This window comes from Malurus melanocephalus, unplaced genomic scaffold (genome assembly GCF_030028575.1).
Source record: "Malurus melanocephalus ecotype Western Australia unplaced genomic scaffold, MMel_1.1 scaffold_92, whole genome shotgun sequence".
Lineage (NCBI taxonomy): Eukaryota > Metazoa > Chordata > Aves > Passeriformes > Maluridae > Malurus > Malurus melanocephalus.
The window spans coordinates 1,147,674-1,174,524 of NW_026623324.1; the positions used below are offsets into that span (position 1 = coordinate 1,147,674).

The 26,851-nt window shown below is 36.1% G+C and overlaps 1 protein-coding gene across 4 annotated transcripts in view; it reads right to left on the reverse strand.

The window, feature by feature from the left end:
- The window catches only part of SIPA1L2 (signal induced proliferation associated 1 like 2), a 126,737-nt gene that overhangs the window by 22,783 nt on the left and 77,103 nt on the right, over positions 1-26,851 (reverse strand). For all 4 annotated transcript variants that reach the window (XM_057368435.1, XM_057368436.1, XM_057368438.1 and 1 more), the window contains 8 exons: positions 25,806-25,963; positions 23,683-24,259; positions 18,136-18,410; positions 8,033-8,290; positions 4,369-4,452; positions 2,791-2,894; positions 2,484-2,587; positions 665-1,053 (listed from right to left, as the gene is read on the reverse strand). In XM_057368435.1, the coding sequence (XP_057224418.1) occupies positions 665-1,053; positions 2,484-2,587; positions 2,791-2,894; positions 4,369-4,452; positions 8,033-8,290; positions 18,136-18,410; positions 23,683-24,259; positions 25,806-25,963 (1,949 nt within the window). The remainder of the gene's footprint in view (positions 1-664; positions 1,054-2,483; positions 2,588-2,790; positions 2,895-4,368; positions 4,453-8,032; positions 8,291-18,135; positions 18,411-23,682; positions 24,260-25,805; positions 25,964-26,851) is intronic.

The following is a 26,851-nucleotide window of genomic DNA, read 5'->3' on the forward strand; positions in this document are numbered from 1 at the left end:
GAGCAAACCATTTCCTTCTATCCTTTACAGAGTAAAAACCTTAACACACAGACCAAAGCTTCAACTTCAAAGTCACCATAAAACAGGAACTGGAAGATAAAGACAACCAGCTGTAAAAGCGTTCTTTCAAAGCTTGCTTTACGACAGATGCACACTTTTCATTGGTAACAAAAAAAAGAGCTGAAAATCAATCAGAAATGCAAACAACAAACTGTAAAGCATGCATCAGAATAATGCAAATTTGGGGGGATGGCATGCAATGTGGTTTTACTTTATGTAAAAACTGCYCAATTTTTCTTATTTCCCTCAGCATTAACTTCAACGTAATTTGCTGCACTGTACTGATAAAACAAATGTACATGAAAGTTCTAGGTGCAAACTTCTCTTCTGTTCAGGAGAGTTTCCCAACTTTAAAAACCTAAGCAATTTGCACAGGTCACATAAAAAGCCTCCATCAATCTGGGAGGAGAGCTGGCTAAGTTTTTCAGGCAGACTTATCGAAAATTACTTGAAAACCACGGATGTAGGCATTTGAATGCAACAAAAATATCAAAACTTTTTAAGTGCAGTTTCAGAGAAAGGCAAACAGAACAAAAACAACACAAAAGAGTCGCCTGAATGTTAATCCACAACCCACAATCCCTAATTTGTAAGAAACAGGTACCTGGAATGAGAGGAGATTTCACTGAGGTCTCCCATGCTGCCTTCAGCTGTGTGACTGGTGGAAATAGCAGAGGCATAGCTGTGAACAGCATAGATTTTAGCTGGGTCATCATCCGGCCCCGGAGCTTCGGGAGCGTCGCTCCACTGGCCTGTCCGGCAGTGCACTCCAGCCCTGCTGCCAGCGAGGTGCAGCGGGGCCAGCAGAGGGGCAGGCATGCAGGGAGCCGTGTCGATCCCGCTGTCCGTAGAAGCCCCCTTGACATACGTTAATCCAAGCAGCTCAGGATCCATCAGATCTCCAGAACCAAAGTGCTTTTCGTCACTGTTGCTGGATGTGTTACTGGATAGGGTGTTGCTGCTGGAGTGGCTCGAACAGCTTTTGTCCCCAATCTTAATGAGAAGAAAACAAACCAAAAAAGACCCCCCTCAAATTAAATAGTAAGAGATCTATTTTCATATAAATTACTGCATTTGTGCCATTCAAAGACCATTTTATTATCTTTTTTTTACAGTATGCTATCTCATAACTGCAAAGTATGAAAAGAGCCAATTATACCACCAGTTTCTGTGAAATGAATTGCACAGCTGGCTAGACACATTAAAGGTTGATGTCACTGCAAATAAAAAGGCTCTAGTTCCATCTTTTATCACAAATCTTAAGATCAGAATTGAATTTTCTGATTATAGGACCTGCTTAACATSCATAAAATTGCATTTCTGAACAGTTAAAATAAGCATTTTTAAAAGCTAGAAGCCTTGGTAATTATTTGCTTAAACAAGCTCTACTGCAAATCTGAAACACAGCAAAGACTGAATTATTGTTGGCTTTTTCTCAGCGTGGGTGAAATATGCAGCTCATTGAATCAAATCCAATTGGACGTGTGGCTAGTTAAATTGAAGCCAATTGTGATGTATGTGTACCAGATGAAAGTAACTTAAGTCATAAGGCCCTAAACCAAGCACGGCTATTGAAGTGGAGTAATCATGTCAGACATTTGTGCCAATAAAATTGGGGGGTTTGTTACTTACCTTTTAAAATAAATTTTATAGAGAGCTGGATTAATCCATCTCTGTGACAGGGTAGCCAGAATAAAGGCAGATGTACTTCTACTAGGGCAAATGGGCTTCCATTGGGTAGAATATAAATGGGAAGGGTGACTAACTGTTTTATGAGATCCCTCTCCTAGAAGAGGCTAGGAGATGCTGTGGCTCACACACAAATAGAAGTTTACATTGTACAGACTCCTGCTACATACAGCAGGACTTTCCATGTAACAAACATGATCATTCCATCACTGGCTTGTTGAGGATTTTGCCATTACTGAAGACAAGCTACTAAACTAGGTAGTCTAGAAAATCTGTTCAGCATTCCCAACATCCAAGCTGCATTTTTATAGTGCTTATTGATAATTACACTCGACGGGTATTTCACGCAAGATGAAAAGCGGTACGGTGAATACAATTTTATTTTCTTTTAAAGGGTAATTAAATACTCCACAGATTAAACAAGCCAGTATAAATGCAGCTGTAAATTCACAGCTGAGTGGAGACTATACTAGTTTTATCTCCTCAATGGCCTAGACCCAAACCCTCTTGGAATTCCGAGTTTGTAAACACAGATTAAGCATACTTGATTCAACCCACAYCTAGGTGTGCACAATCTTTGCTTCCAAAACACACAGTGGTCTCAGTAAATTATAAGAACTTATTTTTAAGATTTATTTCTGTAAGTCCTGAGTAGCTTTTCGTTGTTGCTGTTTTGGGGGTTTGTTTATTTTTAGAGTTCTGAATGACAGCCAAGTAAAAGGTGTTTCACTTACATGTGAGAGCTTGTTTGGAGACTCCTTGCCGCTGCCTTCTTTCTGCAAAGCTCGGTCTTTGTAGGAGCTCAGCACTTTGGTTGATGGTGAATGCCACTTGGCCTCTGCCATAAATAAAGGAAAAAGGCACATGGCTCAGCATCAAGCTCCAAACCTGCCCACTCTCTGGAATCAGACACTGTCATAACAGTCCCTGCCCTCACTGTCATACTGTATGATCCACATGGGGAGGTGGCTGCATCTCAGCAGGCACCGCATTGCAAAGAACATTTACTTTAAAGATACAGTGGGTTTTAGATTTTATTACCAGAATGTCTAGTTCCTTCCAAAGTTTCCTCTCGTTCTCTGCCTCCTTCACACTCCAGTGAGCCTGAACCTTGGTGGTGTTCATGGAGTAGAGGGGACTGGCATCTTTTAATGTAAGCAGAAAATTAAGCTGTTAAGGTTTTTATCCTGTAATATTAGTTACATGATGAACAACACCACTTTTTACTCTTGAAAGCAAATATTTTGTAAGTGACCTTTTAAAATAATCATCATTCCCAAACATTTCCAAACTCTGCACAGAAATATTTACATGCAATTTTTTCAGCAGCACACCATTCTATCTGAAGTATGAACAYGCCAAGAAGACACCGAACTTTAAGAAGAAATGCATTTTTGGGGCTATAACCCCAAAGGCTTTTGCAGTGAAGAATCATGAATTAATTGCAGTTTTACATGGTTTCACACTGCAAAATGAATATACCGACTAGTACCAGATCCACTGCTTTGTATTAAACTGCAAAAGTTTAAAGATTTCACAAAGCAACCAACTAAAACCTAGATTRCTGTTAGAAATAACTGTGCTGGAAAAAGTGACACAAGATGCATTTTGATGAGTTGACTGTCAAAAAAAAAGTACAGTTTTATTTGAATTATTAGCATCTATTTAGCTGCCAGAGATTTCACTGAGTTATGTGCAATTCCTTGAAGAGTCTACAAGATACTGCATATATATCTGCTACACGGAATATCTTATCCACAATCAATCATGCCAAAGCATTAATAAGCTTCAAGGAGTCAAACTGATGCTTTCAATATTCACTTTTTTTTTTTCTGAAAAGTAGCTTTTGAAAGCTACTTGGCAAGTCTGGAATGCTTTTATATTACTCTATTGTAGATACTGCCATAGCTCACCATTTTGTAATGYTTTCGGCAGCTGTATATATGCAACAAAGTAATAAATTTAAAGTCATTTAGAACAGATGTCTCACATAATATTCTTATAACATGAGTTATATTGGGGTGGTCTTTTATATACAGATAACTAATTTCTGAAATTTTAGTACCAAGGGAATAACAGGGATGTGAAAGAAAAATCTATGTACAGCCTTTTAGGGAGGAGAGACATCTGAAATTTCAACTTTTTGGAGGAGGTATGCTAGGGAATGCGTGTTACTGAAACAAACATAGCAGGAAATAAAACCTTTGAAGACCATAAAGATTTTTTTTTTTTTAATCAAACACCTTTCTCCTAAAGCAGAAGAAGGATAATATAATAGAAGAATATAATAGAAGAAGAATATAATAGAAGAAGAATATAATATTATTATATTATCCTAGTTCTGAGTTACTAGCTGATTTCTGGCCTGTTTCTAGGAAAATAAAACTAAAAACTGTTTCTTATTTACCTGAATTTAAAAATATGGTCCTGAAGAATAAAATTAGGATGTTTTAAACTGTAGTTGCATGCATGTTACATCAAACATCAGTAAACCAGTACCTCTTAAAAGATACTAACAGTGTTTGAATATAAGAACATCCATATAGATTTTACTTAAGAAAAAAGATGCATGGGAGCTATTGCAAGATTTGAATAAAATTTTTTTAAAATCATCAGTACCCGTCATATCCCACTTGCTGTCTCCAGTGGCTGCTCCCGCTGGGTCCTGGGTCACTGGATGAGGACTGGTTGCTCGGAGAACTTCTGTAATGTTGACCAGAGTCATTAACAGTGCACTCAGGGATTTGTGGGGTTTCAGATCAGAACTGGGCTATGCTTCTGCTATCAAATACATTCATTCTCTCAAATAATACCGATACAACATGAACACTCAGTTATACTCATCTGGGGAATTTAACAGGTTTTTCTCAGTTTATAAAACTCTAAGAAGAATTAAAAAAATATAGTATTCATTCACTAAAATTTCCAACTGAATAAAAGGCACAAAAAGAGAAAGTCTATGTGCCAAACTCCATTTTCCTTAGATATGGCTTTAGTTCTGAACAAGTAGGATTACTCAGGAGTCAGAGCAGCTGAATTAGGTCTCTAAATTTATGTGTGGGAAGCTCTCACAGTGGATCAGAAATGATTGTTAGTTCCTTCACACTTAGTCCAATTTTAAAGATAGGAAATTCAGAAAAGGMAGTACTAAGACTTTTTAAATTTCATTAATTCTCTGATGTAGAAAAGCAATAAAAAATCTTCATGAAGAATATTATTTTGTACTTATTATTTTAACTTTTCAGCCTCATGTCTTAAAAATGTCTTTAAGCAGTTTTGCTGGATTTCCARGTGGCTGAAATTTAATGCTTAAATTTAGATTTGATCATTGTCTTTTCCTTCACTTCTGCACATATCATTTCATAACTACAACACAATTTCCTTCAGWRACATWATTTTGAAATCAAYRCCTGTATTTTTTTTTCTTTTCYCTCCCTTCCTTTTTTTTTCTTTGTTTTTTGTTTTTTACATGTAGAAATGAATGTATGTACTAAGGGGTGAAATTAAGAGGTGTTTTTTTCTTTATGCACAACACTTTCCCAAGGTCATGACATTCAATAAGCAACTTTACTGTTCAGCTTGAAAATTTTAAGGACATTAGCTATTATATTTATTTTTTAAAGCTATTAGCTGTTGTATTTTGTCTAATAGCCAAGGCACAATAAATAGTGTAGTACCTAATTTTTCAGCATGTCTGTCTCTGGCAAGTATTGACAGGACTGAACTTCTCGCAATAAAGTGAAGCAGTCAATAGGCTACAGCTTCATTCAGTCCTAGGTACTTGTTCTTAGCACCAAGAATTTTCCATTTCRTGCACAGATTAAGTGACCCACGGTTAAGGAATTGGTAAATTATGATCCCATGTGTTCCCAGCCTCCAGACTGATGCTTAGGGAATTGTCCTCAAAATRAGGACATTGCTTTGTGCTGTTCCAAGGCTGAAACATGTTTACTTCCCATTTGTTGGACAAGTGTGAAGCCCTTAGCCAACTAAACCAAGAGTGGCTGCAAAAGGAGAACCAAGGAAAATCTCATCAATGAATGGCTCACACAGCTCCTTCACACAAAAATTCCAGCTGTCTGCTCTCAGGAATGGATTCCAAACTGCAGGTGATAGGATGCATTGCCTACAAGTGTGACTAAAGCACACAGAGACTTCTTGGTGCAAAAACCAGAAGAGTGAGCCTGACTGAAGCTTCACCTAGGGACATGCTATGAGTAGCTGTCACAGAATTAGCCACTCTGTGAAAACAGAAGCAGAGCTCAAGTATATTCTTGCATTTGTTCATGACTAATTAGAGGAAATTCCTTGAACAACACAAAAATACCTGGACTGCTTTCTCAAAGCACTTGATTCTCAGGAACTGTATTAGGAACATGAGTGTTCAGCAGTCAGTTTTTAATTTGACTACAGGGACTGGGCATCTAAATATTATGTCACAGGAGTTGAACTTCTGCTGCTTAAGTCTTTTATTATATCTAGTCCTCATTTTTTTTGCTTCTTCCTCTTTTTATCTCTAAACCAAACAATTTTACTGCTGATTTCACCCTTAGCTCATTTGCAGATCAGCTGTTAAAGTTCCCTGTTTTACCAACACGCCTCTCCCTGCTTGCACTCTTAAACCAATACCGAGTCTCTGACCCTCTAAAATCTCTYCATCATTTTCTTAGCCTGAGTAGACACTTTCACCCTTGCAAGGCTACTTATAAGCACTAATCCACCTTACTTCAAACCCTTCTATTTTAAACTCATGTCTCTGCCAAATCATCACCTATGCCTCTTCCCATGTGGAAAGACCTTGCCAGTTAGGTATCTTTCTTTACAGGTTTCAAGATCTACATGCCAGAGTCCATAATTTTCCTCTCATTTTTATACTCTGTATCATGTCTTCACTTGAACAGCACTTCTGCACTGCACATGTTTTGTTTAGGTGATACAGGAATTTCTTGGGGATAAGWGTAGACTCAGTCTATGCATTTTTTCACGTATTTTGCTGAGTGCTATGAGAAGTGCAATTTATGCTTGTGAAGCCTGTTTGGAAATGAGTAGCATGTCAGAATTTCATTTCTTTTCTGTATAGGCATGCAGTATGCTTAATAAACCCTCATCAATGATGAATATTTCCAGACATTTAATACATCATCTCCTTATGCTAGATGTTACCGAGAATTTAATTAACAAGACATTTGAAAAGGCTCAAGCTCTATAACAGTATTAAAATGCTTACACAAATGCACCTCTCAGTTTTTCTGGGCGTAAAGAGTGGGGCAGGGGAGAAGGAGAACAAAATGATCAAATGGTCACAACTGGGAGTCTTCCTTCTCCAGACCATAAAAGAGACATATTTTCAAATATATACTGCTATCACTTCCATACATTTTCAGTGCAAAAAGTCACTAATTCTTTTCTACTTAATAAACTAGTCAATGTGGTGATMGTGGTATTTCATTATTTCATCCAGATTTTTTTTAAACCTATTTAAGACTAGTATTTAAGATTTTTATATCAATCAGATATTTTCAACATACAATAAGCATTTCCTTGGAAATTAGAATTACATCWCCCTACAGATAAGGGCACAAGCTAAAATAATTGTAAACAGTAAAGGATAGAGTTCTGCTCAAGACATATGGTTTTCCTAAATAATTCAAAGATCAAATGTGCTTGCAAATTTTTATCTTTAAAAATTAAGTTTGATCTTATGAAGAATTATGATTAAATTAGAACAGAGCTAACATTTAAGGATACCATCCCATCATCTAAGAGGTGTTACATATTCAAATCACCAGCTCTGCTTTGTTTAATTAAAAGCAAAGCAAAGCATAAGGGCTGGTAATAAGTTACAGAACCCTTTGAAACTATGCCAATAGCTTGGTAATGAGATTAAATAATTAATTTTTAAAGGAATGAGTTCATTTTATTTACACTCAGTATTTGCTTAAATAGTCTTCCAAAAGGTGGGGAACATTATTAAGGACATTATTAAGACCCAGAAGTCACAAGGCAGTYTCCCACTTCACCGATTTGGGACTAAAGGGAAAGGGCAGCTGTCCTCAGCAGGAAGATCCTCARTACAGTCCACCTCTATCACAAACATCAAAAATCACTTGTTTCAAGCAGACTGGTCCAGTGAATGCTCTTTCATACAACCTCAGTATTAAAATTACTGKCAAAGCTCAATAAAATAAGGTTTAAAAACAAGACCCCAAAGTTGTAGAAAGCAGAGATTTCAAAGGTAGGGCACATTAGGAAAAAGACAAGCATGAAGCAGAGAGTGCATTACCTTGCGCCATCTGGCAGTTTTCTATCAAAGGAAGTGCTACGAGGAATGGCTGTCTGAGCMTGCTGGAGAAGCTGCTGGCACTGCAGTCTGTCAGATGTTCCTAGGATTGGAGAGGCACGAGAGAGAGGCTGCCCAGCGGGAGTCGGCACCCGATGCCAAGTGGTATTTCTTCTGAAAGGGGTTTTATACTCACATGGGGTGCCTTCGCTGTCAAGTTTGTATTCCACCATGGGGATACGACAAAGTTCTGAACAACCCCTGTGGGACAAATAAAAATGCTCATCAGTCTCACAGGAGAGAACAGAGAATCTTGCATTCACAGTCAGAAGTATTTACATATTTTGATTCCAGGTGCCCAAAGGTGTTCTAACAGCATTGTATATTAAACATTTCAAAACTGCTATGCCAAGCAAATAGAAAACATTTCAAAAAAGATTTGCTGTCATGGGCTTGAAGATCTTTGCATCRTCTTCTTGCCCTTCAAAAAGGAGAACATATTAAACTTTTATAAATTAATATRCAGCTTGAATTTTACATAATAAAAACTTTTAGAAACAAGGTATTTATAAGTCACAAAGCATCAAGTTCTTCTAAAACAGCTTTGGCTTGTTTAAATTTCAGAAATATGTTTGTTGCTTTGMAGCATACTAAACATTTCTTAGTGAGGTTGAGCACTTTCCTTCAGAATCCCACTTTGTCCCCACTAAATGACAGAGCACACAGACTACTATGCAAGTGATTAATTGGCATTTAMATATTTTTCCTTGTGTTTTCACAGTATACTTTCTGATGTCTCTTTTCCTGGAGATTTGTATGCCTGGAAGAGAAACAGGCAAGTGGAAGGAAGAGACAGATCAGAAACAGTCTGGCTTACCAYCTCTGCCTGAAGTTTACAGTGTGGTTAAATATTCACAGACAGTGTAAACTCAGGTAAAAGTACTGGGAGTGCTCCACAAAAGACCARTGTGCCTGTGGGATATTTGCTGTAGACTCAGACTGGAYTCARTAATTAAGGTGTTTAAYAGAAGCTTCACACACCCTTTAAGTMAGCACTGATTATCACTGGAGATATTTTATATTCTCAACATTCCATCTCCATTATTTGTCTGATAAGGCAGTGTGTACTAAATCAATATCTATAAAGAAAACACCCTAAATACTTCTAAAACAATATATTAAGAAATAATGAAAATTTTCTCCTCTGTCTCAGCTACAATTCCGCTACATTCCTTGAGCTGAGTCTTGATCAAGCTTTGCTTTTGTTGAAAAACCAACATTTACCATTTCCAACTAAATTAAAATCACCTAGAGAAGTGCAACAGAGTGTAAAGACTTTACAGTCTTAATCCTGAAAATATCTTGGCATAAATGACTTAACACAAATACATAGTGCAAATAAATTGTATAAATTCTCACACTTTCAATTACTGTGCACTAAAGCTTCTKAATCAACGCCCCAAAGAATATTTTCATTAGCAGTGTTCTGGTAAAYGGATTAAAAGAAAAAATATTAGAAAAATGCAAACTGCCTTCTTCAAGGCTTTTGAAGAGGAGGCCGTGAGCAACTGCAGCAATGACATTCTAGATACTCTATACATGCTCAGTCTGATCCAACCAAATGCTTCACTCTGCTCAATTTTTTTAGTAGCAAATAGGCAAGTTCATCCTGTAGCATTAAATCTCTGTCCCTGGTGGCACTCAAACATACAGAAAAGGTAAAGAACTTAGGATGAAAGTATTGAGAGTGGAGRTTATTAGCCAATACAGGATGGACGACAACTTGATGAGCTCAAGAACTAGAATGTTCCAAAGCAGAACTCAGAATTCCTGGTTTTTCAAGGTTATTCTTTGATCAGAAGTATCATTGTTGGATGCATCAATAAAATTTGACATATGCAACCTCTCCTGACAAATCACAGTTGGACACGCTGGAGGCATCGCAGAATTTCACAATCATGACTGTCTGCTTTGAGCTTCCCTAAGGAGGTAAAACCACCCTAACAATCTCTTCTCACAGACATGGAATCGTGCTGCAGACAAAACATTGTTACAAAATCACCACACCATTTCAGAGGGTCAGTTTGATACATCCCTTGCCTTCCCCTTACCCTGAAAGTGCCACAGTTATTCAGAACACCACTTCAAACTTCCTCAGTCCATGCATCAGTTTTTAAAACTTTTTTCGCACTTATGAGAATCATCTTGGGCTCTCAGAATGGCTCTTAGTTCCTCTTAGAGGAACACCATGGAAAGATCAAGCTAAGTGAATTGCAAAAAAATGTGCAAATTCTTCTACTGTTGAAGCATATATGGAATACATTTCTCCAGGTGAAATTTTCAACCGGAAGGGAAGAAAATTCCCTTTCAAGGGAAGATCATTCTTCCCTCCACACAAGTCCCTGCCTCATTCACTGCCTGCAACAAAGAAGGTGTAGGACACAACAGCCTCCAGCAATGGAATTGTGGTCCTTTTTAATTTTTTTTTTTTAATAAGTTTTATCTATAAAACAAACAGAACAAAGAATGCAGAGATGACACAGCAAGATTAATATTAGTTTGGTGCATAACTTTTCATGTGGCCAAACACATGCAGTTTCCCATTAGTTGATGAGGAATTTGAGCAATTATGTAGGTAAAAATTTCAATCTGTCTTCTACTAATTTCTTAGTATTGTTTCACCCCTTTCTTCATTCCTATAGGATTCAGACATTATAAACAAACCACTCCTTCCCCAATTTTTGTTATTAAGATACCAATTTTACAGTCCATCTTGGTAATTGAGAAAGTTATTGCATGTAATTGTGATTGTATCCCCTGTTGGATACTCCCCATAAAGTACTCTAAATGCTGTAAAAATAGCCATGGGTTTTAAAAATAAAACAGACTCTTACTACAATTTAGTTTGACTTAGCTTCCTGACTAATTAACAAAAGTATGTTATAAAAACAGCAAACAAGCAGCCACCCCAGAATGAATAAGAATTTAAAATTTTGTAAAATTTTAAATTTGTTTACAAATGTTTGTTTACATCAAGAAAACACATTCTTCCTACAAATCAAAAAAATAGAGGATACAGTTCCTGCAGAAAAAAAGCCTTACRAAACAACCCTGTTTCAAATCACTATAAAATTCAACAGTGTTGCTTAAGAATTCACATGGAGCCCTAGCATGCTTGTTTTAACTGGCTCAAAAAAGAATTTCCATGGTTGCACATACCTTCTTGTGTCATAGAAGACTTTTAAATTTTAATTTAAAAGTACCAAACCAATCACTTCAACATTTATATGAAAAAATATGCTTCACTGCTTCACAAGCAATGCCTAAAGAACAGATACTGCAGTATATTGAGACAGGTGAAGTCATAACTGCAGCTACCTCCTCTATCAGGAAGACAGAGAATCAATTACTTCATGCCTGCAATCCCCACCCACCCCCATTTCCCACCATGGATCAAACTGCAACTTATCTTGCATGAAAAAAATCCCACAAAAATAAATGCAATTTCCTCTCAAATATGTAATTTGACCTTTATCTAACTTCTARGCATATTGTTACTTATTTGACCAGKGCAAGAATATACACTGCTACTGGTATTGAATGATAGCTTTCAATTCATTTTTTAATTTAAATTTTATATTTATCTTTTAAATTCACTTYAAAGGATGCATAAAGACAAATCTCTATTTTATGGTCTTAAAAAGAKACTTAAATTTATGTTAAACAAGCAGAGGATATCAAACATCTTTCTCAGTAATATCCAATGTAACATTTGGAAAATGGATTTATTTATAATATTTAACAAGCAAGTGTGACCATATCTTAACCATRTATCAGAAATTACAGCACTTCCTGTCCTTTACTATAGTTTGGTATTAATTAAATCAATCCTTCAACATAAAGCAGAGTCCTACTTTTACTAATTAGTATTAAAAGTACTAATATTTTTGGTTCAAGAGCCATATTATCCCATAAAAAATTTGGTTAGTAAAACATACTCTGCAATTACAGAGAGCAGGACTCTATGACACAGCTAGCAGGTGATGAATAAATAAGCATAATGAAATTTAAGAGCCCTCTGTAAAATCTGCTATATTCAAATGTTYCTGCAAGGAGCATTATGTTCTGAAACAATTATTAAGAAGTCCATTACATTTTCCAAGCTACATTAACCAACACTTTCAACATTAGTTTCAGATTCCATACAAAGGTTCTGTAGTGGGCTCTGTGAAGGGCCTACATGAGGCAGGGATGCTAGTTAAAGTAGGTAAATATCCATCTCCACAGAAAAGTYTGAAGTTTCCATACACCATGATCATCAGCCTGTCACCTTGACAGCTACACAAAAGCCTTCTTTTCTGCTACATCCTATGTATATCAGCTACTGGGTACAGTATTTGGACCACAGCTACCTAYAGAACTCAGGCATCATGAACAATTTTTGTAGGATCTCAAGAAAATTGGAATACTTGGTTACAATTTAGCATTAGTTCAACATTACTATTGCAGTGAGATGTAAGTATAGAGTAGCAATGCAAGGTGTGCATTGGTTTATTAGGAGATAAGTTATCCCTCACTACCATCGTTCCAACACAAAACACTTCATCTTCCACAATAGTCTTTACCCAGCAGTACAAGRAGTAACTGCATTCTGCCAACTCAGACGTCGTGTTTGAAAACAATCACTTCTATTCCACTGCTTGTTTGTTTTTACACTACAGCAGCGCCCACAGCATCACAATGAGACCAAGGACTCATCATGCAATCTATGAAATCCACATAATAAAACATAGATTAATTTCATATAATTCTAGGGGCTTAACTGAAAAGCGGAATTTAATAGATTAGTTTTTCTTAGACTCAAGACATAGTTAATTAAGACATATACAGACTTCCCCTTCGTGACATGGTGAAGTACCTCCTGGAAGGAATATCTCAACTCTACTGACTCCCTCTATCAGTTACAGCACAAGTCCAAGACTCTGCATAATACTGAAATGGTATAAGAGAATTCTGGTCAAAAATTCAAGACAAAACTTCCACTTTCTCAGAAACATATTACCAACAGTCACACATCACCAAAAAAAAAAGAAAAAGAAAAAACATATACCAATTTTATTTTCAAATAATTTCATACCACATAAGATGTATGAGATTGCTTACAGCAACCTCAGACAAGGCTGCTGCCCACCTTATCACCCCCTTTAATGCAAATGATAACTCTGGCAGTCCCTCCACAGAGGTAAGGAGTTGAAGCTGCCAATCTGTCCTTCTGGAAGATAAACTCATTGTCCTTCTGATCTTCATTACTGTTCAAAGAGAACCTTTGTGATGGTGAGCTGACAAGCAATTTAGAGGACTCCTAAAGAACATCTATGTCTGTATTGTCACACGACAAAGAAAAATACAGACAGGAACTGGACGATTTTTAAGGTCCTTTCCAACCCACAACAACTCTATGATTCCATGATTTCATAGCGAGAAGAAAGAAGGAATGAAAAAAAGAAAAAGAAGAGTCTGGATTGCTTCTTTGCATCTCTCCATAGAGACAAACTGAGCTTTGCCAGGCATTTCTGAGGGGTTTCTTTCCAGCTTGATTGTAACTACTGTATGCATAATAAACTTCAGTAATGATAATTAACTCCTGCTATAAGTTCATTCATAATTCTATGTAAGAAAGAAAATCAAAGACTTTTTATTTGGATAAGAAATACAGTTTCCACCATTTCGTTTTTGTTAGGTAACATCAGAAGAAAAAAATCAACAATTCTGAAGGGACAGTCCTAGCACAGAAACAAATTTGACACAAGAATACTTATCCAGATCTGAAAACAACGACAAGCATGTTTGTTCTAATACTGCTTTGTAATTTAATGAATTTATGTTTTAAATAGCAATTTCTTCTTTCTATCTAAATATCAGCCTGATGCCACACAAATAATTTTGATTTTTGCATCAATTTGGGCATGATTATTTAATTGCTGGAGCCAACTGAAAACAGCAGGAGCTTTGTCTCAAGTTCATTAATTTTACAGGATAGTAAATGAAAGGCCTTATTCCATGATTGCTTTTGCATATGCTGCTATCAAGACTTTAGCAGAAGGATCGACATTAAGTAGTGGAAGACATTTATTCAGCAGAATTTTCCTCTGTAATTTCCTAATCACTCTCTAACATTCCTTTGTAAGCACCTTCARCATTCAAATAATTTATTTTCATGCTGAAATAAATACAAGACAGTTTGCAGGGAAAAAAATCTTGTTAATAGTTTATTGCTAATAGTTTATACTCAGTGGGTGCACACTTAGATTTTGTTGGTTTTCTTTTATAATATAAAGGGCTGATAGATTGAAGATTATATGTGGGTAAGCTGACCAACAAAAAATCATCAAGTCAAGAACTTGATTAAAGATCTCCACTTCAGCTGATGTTCTTTTAAGGGACTGCTTTGGAAACACCCTTGCACACTTGAAACTCATTTTCCCTTGAAGGGTACAATTCCCAAGATACTCCATGGCACTCACRTCCAATCTGTGTAAACACACTTCAGAATTTGATCCCAGCAAGGAACCCAAGCTAGTAAGCAGCCCAAAGAGAAAATCCTCATTACTTTGKATTCATAAAACCCAGCATACAAAGCTAAGTAGAAACTACTCTTTCAAGCARTGAAACCAGCTGACTATCTCAGAAAATGAAAGACAATCATTAATAAAATGATACATATGGATTTTTTAATGATTATTTTTCTTTGTTAAAATAGTATTTATATTCTTTTAAACGTACAAATTTTTTTAAGCAACTGATTCTTTTAGATACAAAGATGAATGTATTTTTATATCTGTGCACTGTGGGCAAAAATGTAGTGGCTGAACTTGAAACCCTAAAAAGTCGAACAGACACACAAAATGAAACAACAAACCACCAGTATGTACCCTGAGAAATCAGGTTGAAACACAGAGCAGAAGTGTCCACCCAACTACTAAAAGATCATATATTCTGCCCGATGAGTCAAACTTTGAAAGTACTTATTTCAGCCTCCAAATGAGCTTTCCTACATATGTCAGATAGTCTGATGTATCATTCCTTAGCAGAAAACCTCTAAAACCAAATGTGAATAAAAGCAATAATTACCGGAGAATAGATGTAACGCTTTCTCCTGCTTTTTAACCATTCTCCCACACACATCATGTCTGGGTCAAGGATTGATGGACCTCCAAATATGACAGAAATATATGCATGTCTGCTTTGAGTGTTATTTGATAATTAGTACAGCTACTTGATACTAAAAAGGTTCTCTCTATATGAGCTGTCACACCTGCCTTCAATGTTTATCACAGGTATGTGTTTGGAATCACTCACAGAGGCTTGATTCTATCCTATTTAGCTGTACATGGCCTCCCCAAGGACAGTGACACTTCTGGTCAAAKGAAGGTGAAATGGATTTTAGTTCTCCAGATCTCCTGTTTTACATACAAAGCTATTACCTGTAAATTTCTGAGTAAACCTGATAGCAGAGTACAAGAGAGACATGAACATATGGGGCCAGTCCAGGAAAGGATCAAAGATGGTTAAGGGGTGAGAGCATCTGAAACACAGAGAMTGAGAGTGCTGGGATCATTCAGCCATGGAAAGAGAAGGCTCAGGAAGGATTTTAACAATGTGCATAAAATACCTAATGGGGTGATAGGGAAAAGAAGTTGACAGACTAAGAGCTGTATCCAGTGAAAGCACAGGAGGTGAGGTGAAAAAGTGAAGTACAGGAAATTCCATTTAAGTACACATAAAAACTTTCCTCACTGAAAGGATGATCGCATACCGAAACTGAAATACTGAATTGTTGAATCTCCATTGTTGGAGATGTACCAAACTCAGTGAACACGCCCATGAGCAATCTGCTCCAGCTGACCTGGCTTTGAGCAATGGGGTTGGGCTCAACAACATGCAGAGGTGCTTTCCAACCTCAACTATTCTCTGTTTCTGTGACAAGACACTGCAGAAGGCTAAGAAAAGCAATTGAGGAGGAGACAAGGAGATGAATCTGCACAAATTTTAACTAGTAAGCAGCAGTGATAGGCTATCTTCTTCCCTCAATTCTGATAATTTATCCCTTTCTGCCCCTCTCCTCTTTTCTCTCATTGATTAATATATTTTACAAAGAATGTCATAGATCGTATTTGTCAACCGAAACTCTCACACTCGTCATATATATACTATATTATATAGTATATATATGATATATACTATACTGCTATCTGTCTATACTATACTATACTGCTTTCTGTCTACTCTGCTTAGATTATAAACACTGCAAAAAGACAAGCTCAAAACCCTTGGAAGACTGGGATTAAAGTCACTGATCATATTTTGGGGGATATAAAAGGGAAAATGAGMAGCTGTCTGTTTCAGTGAGAAATTGATATTTGAAAGAAAGAGACATTTCTTTTTTTTTTTAATACTAGAAAAGTGAAGCTAAAAAGAAAAACAAAAATCRTTTTWAAAATATTTAGAATAGACACATACTTCTATTTTTTTTTTTTAGCAATTAGTCACAGTTTAAAAATGCTAAAAAAATTAAAAAGAGAAGCAGCTTCTGCAGATTTTTTCCAGTGTGGTAACACTCAGTTCAAACTCCTCCTACACACCGACTCGGGTGCTATGTATCATACTGATCTGGGACTTAAACATTTTATCTCTGGAAGAAAATTTATATCAAAGGAGATATAAACAGTTCATACAGTATGTATTTTTCTATCAGGGCCTATAAAATACACAYTTTTACCTTCAATATAATGGGATCAGTTCATTAGGCTCATATTCTGTAAACAGCTTGGAAATGTATACCAAACAAGTCAGTGAAAATTCATACCCAGAAGCAGATGGTGAGAATAGCAAAGCTAAGCAAAGAGAGGCTTAATTGCAAATTTCTATCCAACTAAGCAAAACGGTGGTATTCCACATTCACAGGCATTTTGTTCAGAAAGGAAGGCATCAGCRTGCAGGTTGAGCAGGGGACAGCACTTGTGTGTCATACATCAGGCCAATGACTACTTGGAGAATTGCCACCAATTAAGCAGCATTCGTATACAGTTGGCATCGACTTCACAGTGCTGCACACTACGTAAAATTTTACTGCTTGCTGTCTTGCCAAAAGCAACACATCTAATGTTTTTTCTGTTGAATTAAAAATCAACAAGAGATTTAAAGTTGGCCTGCTACAAGAAGAGAAGTAATTAAATTTACTCTGGTAGAGCTCTCATTTAGAATGAGCCAAATTAACACTGACTAGACAAGGTGTAAGAGAAATAAAGTCACACTGTTACAAAGTTTCAATTTTTCCTATTTCTCTGCCTTGTGATATTMAAAAATGAAGAACCTCTTTTGTCACCAAAAAAGGAACACTGACTAAAAGAAAAAAGGCATTTAATGCCTGAAAACAATGGTACAACCACAGTAATGATTTTTATTAGTCTTTCCCTGAGTGTGAGCATATATTTCATGTTGCAACAAGATTTCTTTGCTTTAAATGATGAACTCATTGATGTAATTCACTATTTAACGTGAATAAATTAGGTATCTGTACAAAGTAAGCAGGACTCTAAGACTTGATACCATGTAGGACCAGAACCCAGTAATTCATTACTTTAAATTTCAACATAAGAAAAAAATAAAATGCATCTTTTTCAATAGCCAGGAGTTGGAGGAATCTCAAAGACTGACAAGGTACAATTGTATGAGAAGGATTCCACATTTCTCAATTCAGTATTAAAACATAAAACTCTCCTATGGAAGAAAAGAAGTAATATCACGTTTCAGAACGGCTGAGTCATGATGCATTGAAGTTTATGTCCTACCCTTTTAAAGTCATGCACAAGTAAATTTTCCATTAAATTTCTTACAGGATCTTATTTTATCTTCTGTAACAAGTCAATATGGGTTTTGGGGAAAAGATCACTTTAAGAACCTCAATAATATTATCACCAAACACGACAGACAATATCCATTTACTGAACACCTCCAATAAAAGAGCTATCCTTCAAGCAGGAACAGAGAAAAAAAAAACCCAAACACACATAAATTTTGAGACATTGAGAACTCCTCCTCCTTACCTTCTGGGCGCTCCATCCTCGTGTGGCTGAATAATCACCACTTTTACTGTSACCGATGTGCGTAAAAGGTCAATCATTTGCTCGTGAGTCAGGGTTGCCACGGCCACTTTACAGATCTCGACCAGGCGGCTCCCCTGCCGCAGGCCGGCTTTCCATGCAAAGCCAAAGGGCTCCACATCGGCCACGATCCCTTCAAAGTTCACATGGAACCCAAGCTGGCCCAGCCCGTTCCTCCGCAGGGTCATTTCCGTGGTTTCACACCCTCTGGTCACTATCTGAGGAAGCACCAGATTGTTATGCCATTGTCAGAATGCACAGACACATCAGTTTACAAACACTATAAAGTCATGTATGGCTTGATATTACATATCTTTAATATACTGACATTAAATGACTTAAACATTTATTTTTAATGAAAGTTTCTGCCTAAAGCAAAATAAATATTTCACTATGCCAAAAATCTTACATCTCTGGGGCAGGCAGCTGACCTATGTCAAGCTCTTTCGCCTTGTCCAACATTAACACAATGCCATTTATATCTTACTGAAAACTTTACAGCTGGTTTAGTTGCAAAACACAAAGCAAGAAAAATCTGCCCTGTCAATTATTTAATTCTTTTTGGCTGACTGCACGTGTTCAGCCATTTTTTATTCAGTAGTAAATCTGAGATACAACATGAGCCAAATTGAGTGAAGTGCTTCAGTTCTAGCAGCTTGTGTTCCTCAAGAAAATAGCAATGAAGAAAATATTAATTTATTCTGCTTCATAGGCAGATTTCTAACTACCATCATCTCCAGATGTGGATATCACTAAAATGGGATGAGAGTTTTCATGTCACTGGGAAAMAAAAAAATTACTTTCCTCATATTCAATGAAAAGTAATTCTGTCATTACACAGAGTAGCCAAAATTCTTCAAATTCAGATTTTGCTAAGCAGGTTCATTTCTATATACTGTGAAACAAGTTCTCAATAGTTTTGTTGTGTAAAACATAGCCATACAACAGCCTGTAAGCTGGAGTACTGCACCAGACTGAGAAGGCAAAATTCCAGCCCACATTACAAGGAAGTTTGAGTTACCCCAGCCTTCTGTTTTGTCAGTGTCATGAAAACAGTAAGTATTTTAGCTCCATTAGTACAAATAGAACAAAATCTGAATAATATGACTGACACTATCAAAGATCTTGGTAGCACATTTCAAAGATCTCCCATAAAAACTCCGTCAAGGCAAATACCTGCCTTTTAGAGATGCACTCGTTCCAATACAGATCAAGGGATCTTCCCAAGGTCATGCTGCATTAAGAGCAGTTCCACAGCACACCTGACCTGGTTTCACAAAGATATTCATGCTCTTTATGGGTGGGTTTAGTGTGTATCACAAAAATACAGGCTTTGGGCATTTAATTAAAGGTGCTTAAGAGTAGGAAGCCAGTGTCCTTTATTGTCAGCTGCACAGGATAGATCTTTACAAAGGCTGTTTTATAGCTTAATTCAGGAGGCTACTTTGGAAAAGTCATTCTTGCTCTCCATTGCATGCTTGAGCCAGAATTCAGGCACGCTACATTACTAGTCTATTGTGTGCTTGCCACAGCAGAACGGCCCAGCCTAATTCAGGGGTGCACGATGAGGGAGTGGGACTGCACAGCTGATGGGATCTTGGCACTGTGACTGGGTACAGCTGATACAAAACCTCTTCTTCCAGCACCCCAGTCAGAGGCAATTGACCTGGTGAGGTTTCACAGAAGGGTTAAACTGACCCAAGACYCCACTGTCCCTGTACTGCATTAGCACTTGTGCAGCCRTGCAGACAGAGCAGGACAAGGTACRGCTGAAAATCAGGGTGCATTTAGAAACAGGGCTCCAAAGAGGGGGCAGGCAAGGAATGGATGGGACTGAATTCTTCTCTGGCAACAATTATGAAAGAACATCTCTATCACTGCCAAAGGAACTTAACACATAGCAAACATTAAGATGAAAGTTACTTTTGTAGCTTCCTTTTAACAYGTTTCCTGTTTAGATTGATCTGTTGTCCCCAATTATCACAGCATCAGAAATGGAAGTCCTAATGTTTACTCCTTTCCAATCCAGTGGCTGACTGGAAATTGGGGTGTTTGTGTAACTTTTTTCTGCAACTTGGTCGTGACTAGAGTCATGAGATTTGGTACCTGAATAAGTTTTAAAGTGCTATTTCCTTTATAGAATATTTCTATATGGMTATCTGTCACTCAGCAGAAAAAATTAGAACTCGCACGCATGAGAACAATGTGCCACAAACACGAGTTACTTAAACTTTGCTGGTCTGAGGAAGCTGGTGTATACTCATGCTTTTAACCTGTGAGGTAATGAAATACAATTAGCCCTCATTTATTAAGGGATCATCTTCTGTGAATTGTGAAATACTGAAGCTATTGCAAGGATCTGGTATTCTGAGAATTAAAAAAAATTTAGGATCGTTGAACTGTAGCACTTAGATTCCTAATAATTTCAGATATTTATGGATATGTAGGTTTCAAACTTAAAATGTGAAAGTCATTTTTGAGATGACCAAAATGTACTTCGGAGGCTTTATTTACAAAGTCAGGTTCTCGGTTTTCCCAACAACAACAAAAAAGCAGCTATTTCCTTTGTCATTTTTCAGTTCTGAAGTTTTGGTATTTTTAGAAGCTTTCCTTTTTAAACAGAACTTTCTATTGAGTTCATAACCGCGCATGTAGTATTGGAATGACATAGCATACTGAAAACTTTAACATAATGTTAACCTAGCTCTTTTATTTTCAGTTCTTCAGTCATGACTAAGACTTTCATAATTTGTGAACTATGTAAGTGAAAAGGAAATTTTCAGCTCTTCATTAGCTCCACTTCTGTCAGCTTCTAAAATATATATTTAGTCATGCACTGAAAAGAAGAACATGCTATTACAGTCAGGAACCCATCTGAGGGATGGAATTTTATCCTTATTAAGCTACATAATACTCTTTTTAGGGGGCTGACACCTCTTTATCATTATGACACTATTATAGAATACTGCACAATGAATGCATCAGCCAAAGTACATGGATTTCCCTAACTCAGAGCACTCAAAATCTCTTCTTCAAGTTAGTTAAATATTCAAAAGTTAAAAGGCAAGAAAGATAAAGATTCCTGCCAAAGATTCACCTATTCCCAGTGGGAAGTATTGCAGGAGATCTAGTTCTCCCCAGGTGTATGTTCCCTCAAAGTTAAGATAGTAATGTCACATGAAACTTAGTGCTGCTCCACTTCAAAACAGGGCATTCTGCTGACGTGGCTGCAGCTTCACTCATCTTGTGAAATGAACTAAGAGCTGGCTTCTCTGAATGCTAGAGCTTTCGTTAAAACAGATGAAGTTAAAAGACAGAGATCCTTGAAGTGCCATGAAGAAGGGGAAGAGTTTTTTTAATATACAGGATACTAAGGAAATTTTGTCAACTCAGATTCTGTCTGAAGATCCATTCAGTGTTTCCATTTAATCCTTTATCACTCTGCCATTCTCTGTTATCCCAAAGCTCAAAGCCACTGCTTTTCCTGCCTTCACACAGAAGCCTCCAAGTTAATCTATAGTTTGCTGCTCTTTCTGTACCWAGATACTCTCCCCAACAAAGAACAAGTTTGTCTAGACTGGCAAGTCACAGCTCTTTTTTCAGTCCTGGACTGATTGTCTTGGTTCAAACAAAAATCATAATCTTAGCCAGCTTTTTACATATTTTCTTAAAATTCAGATACGTTTCCTGGTTTTCTACTTACCTGCATGATTTAAAACCAGGCARTAAAGTGTAGTAACTCCTTTGACAATCTTATTTAGTAAGTGCAACGTTTTACTCATGGTTTTAAGAAACGCTTTAACTCATGACTGAAAAGGGTTAATCATCTGGTCACTGAAGATTGATATTACATCACAGTTTGAGCTTTCATGTTTAGCATCTGCTGGTACATCTGGCTGCTAACTTTAGCTGTATTCTAAAACTGTGTTTCAAGCATGCATATAAAGTGTGGCATCAGAGTTTTAAATACGTTTTAGTGATTCCAATGGTTCTATACCAAATGTATATAAGGACTGTAGCAARCATTCAATGTTATAAAATAACAAGGAAATAACTTTAATATGCAGCTTTCAAAATAAAGGAAGACGCAGGGGGAAAGGAGAAAAAGATGATGTAAGAAACTTGTTTTAAAACAAGTAATAATAATTAATTCTTCTAATTAGTGTGAAAGTTGGATAGGTGGCAGGGAAAGGGAGAAGGCAGTCAAAGTTCTTTGAAATGGATACCTGAAGTCAATGTTCAGGTAAACTCTGTAATAACTGATGCTAAATTTGAGGCTTAAAACCAATCTGTCATTATTTAACCCAAAATCTGACAATAAAAACAGAGAAGCATTCAAGTGAACACAGATAAACGTTTCATTTTGTGTTTTTAATTACCAAATCTTAAAGATGTGTCTTCAGCAACATGGGTTATTTCTGTGTTTTGCAAAACCGAGGAAGTGAAAAACAGCAAAAAAAAAGTCATTGATGACAGCAGAAGTTTTCACTAGAACTCTAAATCTCTTGTTTTCCATTTGTGCAATGAAATTTATATTGTTCATTTAACAACACCTAACAGGAGCACTATTTTCTTGAAGGGAAATATCTGTCCAAGGAAAGTGAAACTGGAGATGTTAATTGAAAAGGATAACAGTGGCAAGAAGAGTTTAAAGGCATTCACCTCTTGAAAGAGAAATTGTACTTTGGAAGTTGTTATTTAGAGCATGATATTGAGTAATGCTAAATGACTGCAGTACTACACAGGCCCTAAAACAGTGGCTGCAATCACACTATTCGAGTGTGAAACCTATAAGCAGACTGATTTCATTTCAGTGCTGGGCTTTCTAATAGAAAAAACCCTAAAACCATCTAAATCCAATTAAGATCACAGAGTGAAGTGCAACCACTAGATGCATCTTGGAGTCCCTGTCATTTCATTTGTACTGACTGAAATAGTTAGAGGACAGTCGTACTGACAGGGTCATCAAGTGTCTGAAAAACTKTATCCAGTCAGCTGTTAAAAGTGGCATTAGTTGCTCGAGTTTTCTTTACTTCCTGCAGTTGCTCAGTACAGAGGAACAAATCAGCAGAATCACTTACACAAAATTTTCCACAAATATTCTCATGGATTTTTACAAAAAGGTAAAGTATATATTACACATTCAGATTTTATACAATTTTTTAATTAATGATACTTCTACCAACAAGGGCGTGATTTGAGAAGAGCAAGAGGTTGCAAAAACTTTTCAGTCCTGATTTCAACCCTGGCATCATCCAYGCCTTGGGCAAGTAATCAGATTAATGGTATCTAAATCCTTACCCCTGAAAAATGGGTTGATAACATTTATCTCACATGGTGTTGTGAAGTTTACTATTCATAATGCTCTCTGAAGACTGAAAACRCTCCTGAACTATAAACATAGGACATTTTAATTATATCTCAAAGGAGATGTAGACATATATCTATTTATAAAAAAAATTGGAATTCCAATTTAGAAACTGTACTCACTTCAAGTCTTTGAACAATTTCTCTGATGTCTTCAGAACAATTATCTGCTGCAGACAGAAGAATACATTCTCCTCTCTCATAAAATACTTTGATGCTCATTAGTCCTGATGTCCATCCAATAACATCTCTGCAGGAGCAGTTAAACACAACATTTTTTGATTCCTTTTCAATCAACATGATAAACTCATTGGAGATTCCGAGGAGACATTCAATGTCAGCAGACTGGCCATAATCTCGGGCAATCACATTCCACATAATTGCTCCAACACTGAATAGATGTGCATCTTTTCTTGGTTTCACTTTTTCCTTCTTTTTTGCCCCTAAAGTAATAAAGCTGAACTTGGCTGAAGTATCCACTGTGGCTGTGGTAACAAAGTTTTCTGCCAGATCTTTCAAGTATTCTTGACGTGTCCTTGTGGCCATGGCTCGAAACTTTTCTGACTTGTGTGCCGCATTTTCAGCATTAATAACTTTGGCTAAAAGRAAGTCCCTAAAGACTGCAGACTTGGGGAAAGTTACTCCTTTGGGAATGGGTGGACCAAATGGGGGAACATCTTTTGATCGTGAAACACCAACACTAGAAATAGGAAAAAAACAAACAAAAAMCAACAAAATTATTAATCCCCTAAAAAAAAAAATCAGATGCTAATCAAAACTGTGATCTCTGCAATCCATTTACACAACTGAGTACAGCTTTGACATACGCCAATTTGCAGACATTTCAGACACATCAAACTGATTGGGTTGTCTGTTTTTAAATGGCTTTCTTCATTCAAATATATAAAGGACATTATGGATGTATCTTACTAAAACAAAAACTATCAAAGACAACTTCTTAGAGTGCCAATGCCTCCTTTCCTTAATGGAATAAATATGAAAAAGCATTGTGAGAAATAAATGACAGAAGTACCTTTAAAAATTATTTTTATGTAAATCTATCATTTTCAGCTGTCACTCAGTTGCATCATCTTCAAACTAAGAAATGTATAAATAGAAACAGAATTTTTTATCCTCAAATCATTTTCTACAATGAAGTGTGAATACAAAGAAAAAATATTGGTGTCAAATGTGACTATAATGGAGCATTCTCCACCTGTTTAAACCACCTACTCTATGCTCATAGAATTGGAAGATACTTGCAATTCTTGATCTGGAAAGTTCACAGCAAAATGTAAGAGAAATAGGAATATTTCCTATTATATACAATTATACCCCTTAATTGACATATACATAATGTATTTCAACTGAAAAAGAATTTCAAAATACTGTGCACACTACATACAATTACTATTTGTTGGACTGAAATACAGTCACATTTGGGATGACAGATACAGTTTAGTAATAAGAAAAATGTAAATTGGGAAACATTAATCAACACAAAACAGTTACTGAGGCAAAATCAAGTTCTAAAAGATAGTTTAAGTTCTAATAGGCAGCTAAAAGACAGTAAAATGAACCATCTTCATGATGCATTTGAAATTCATTCTAAACAATGAATATAAAATATTTRTGCATRAACTTGTGTCACTATGCTTTATAGCTTTATCACTATTTGCACAATTTCTAACCAATTCACAACTGTGTTTCCTCCTTGCTCCCTTMCCTTGCTAAAATTCATGATGCAGTGACTTAAATGTAAAAATTTAAATCACCTTTAAATTTGTGATATTTTTACATTCTCCAAAAGTCTTCATTCATGTACTTAAAGGCTATGACTCATCCTGGTGTCATATTGTCATACTCAGAGATACATACAAGTTATTGGCCTTSTGAAATACTTTATTTTAAAGCATTTTCTTAAAAAAAAGAAAACATGCAATACAAATTTCAARTTAATTTCTATTGGTGTTTCTGCAAATCTTGTTTTCACTAACTTGCTATATCCCCATTTTGTGGCCATAAATCAGCAGCACAGAGTTCGCTGTGTATACCCATTTAAGTCCACAAACTGTGCTCCATAACCCTGGATGTATGCAAGGGAGACACTGGAGTTTCAAACTCACAGGAARCAAAGCTTTAAACTTTTGTACATAATATCTACAGAAACACAAAACAACAGTTCTAGAAAACACAGTTCTATTGTAGTCTTAGTAACAAACTTGAATACTTATGACACTACTCACCTATAACACACATTTTCAGTGCAAGGATTATGCACTTTGACTATGACAAATACATGTTGAAAGTGGGAACGAATATTTTTTGGAGTAAAAGGAAGTGCTCCTGGCTCTTGGAAGACAATGGTAACTATGTCATTTCCTATATGTCTTTTCCTTAGCAGCTAGACAGAAACATGCATTGAAAAATTAGTAATTTGAAACAAAAAAAAGACACAATTTCATCATCTTAGAAAAAAAAAAAAAAAAACCCCAACCCAAACCAATACAAATAAAGCATAATTTTTCAGAAATAATTTTAATTTCRTCATGGGCAACTACATATAAAGGATATCCGAACTGCAAAAATATGGGGAATAGAAACTGGGCTAAGCTCATAAAAATATTAGTGAATTCTCTCACAATTTCCACACTAGCTCTCCATGGTTCCTGCTCATTACTATTTTATTCTATGAGAAAAACATATTTCTCTTACTCTTACTAATGCATCATTTCAGTAATAAAAAATGTTGCAATATTTAATATTTCTCACTATCCAGAAAACTGTACATCAGTTCCCTCTTTACCGTGTAATATTTGTCTTTACATTAAAAGCACAATATATGCTTCTATAACTCAAGAAAACTTCCTTTTTCATGTGCCATTAAATACTGTCCCTAATATTATGACTTTATTTAAAAAAACTCTATTTTCATGGATACCCATCACAAATTTTAACAACTGCATACTTGAGGAACAGAGCTAGGACTCACAGAAAACAATAGCTATTAGGAACTCTTTAATTAAAAATTTATGCTTGTAATCAGCAGCTTTTATTATAAAATATATATTTAAGGACTAATTTAAAATACTAAATCATTGTTATAGGCTAAAATGTATCAAAACATTACAAAACGTAACCAGCAATAAGGGACTACTACTCTCCYCAAAAAAACCACAGCAAAATGATGYTCACCTTCCTCATAAAAATATACTGTATAAAAATATACAACTTTCAAATTTTGTATATTAACAAACAGAAAAAAGTAGTCTGCCACGTGCTACATTTTAAA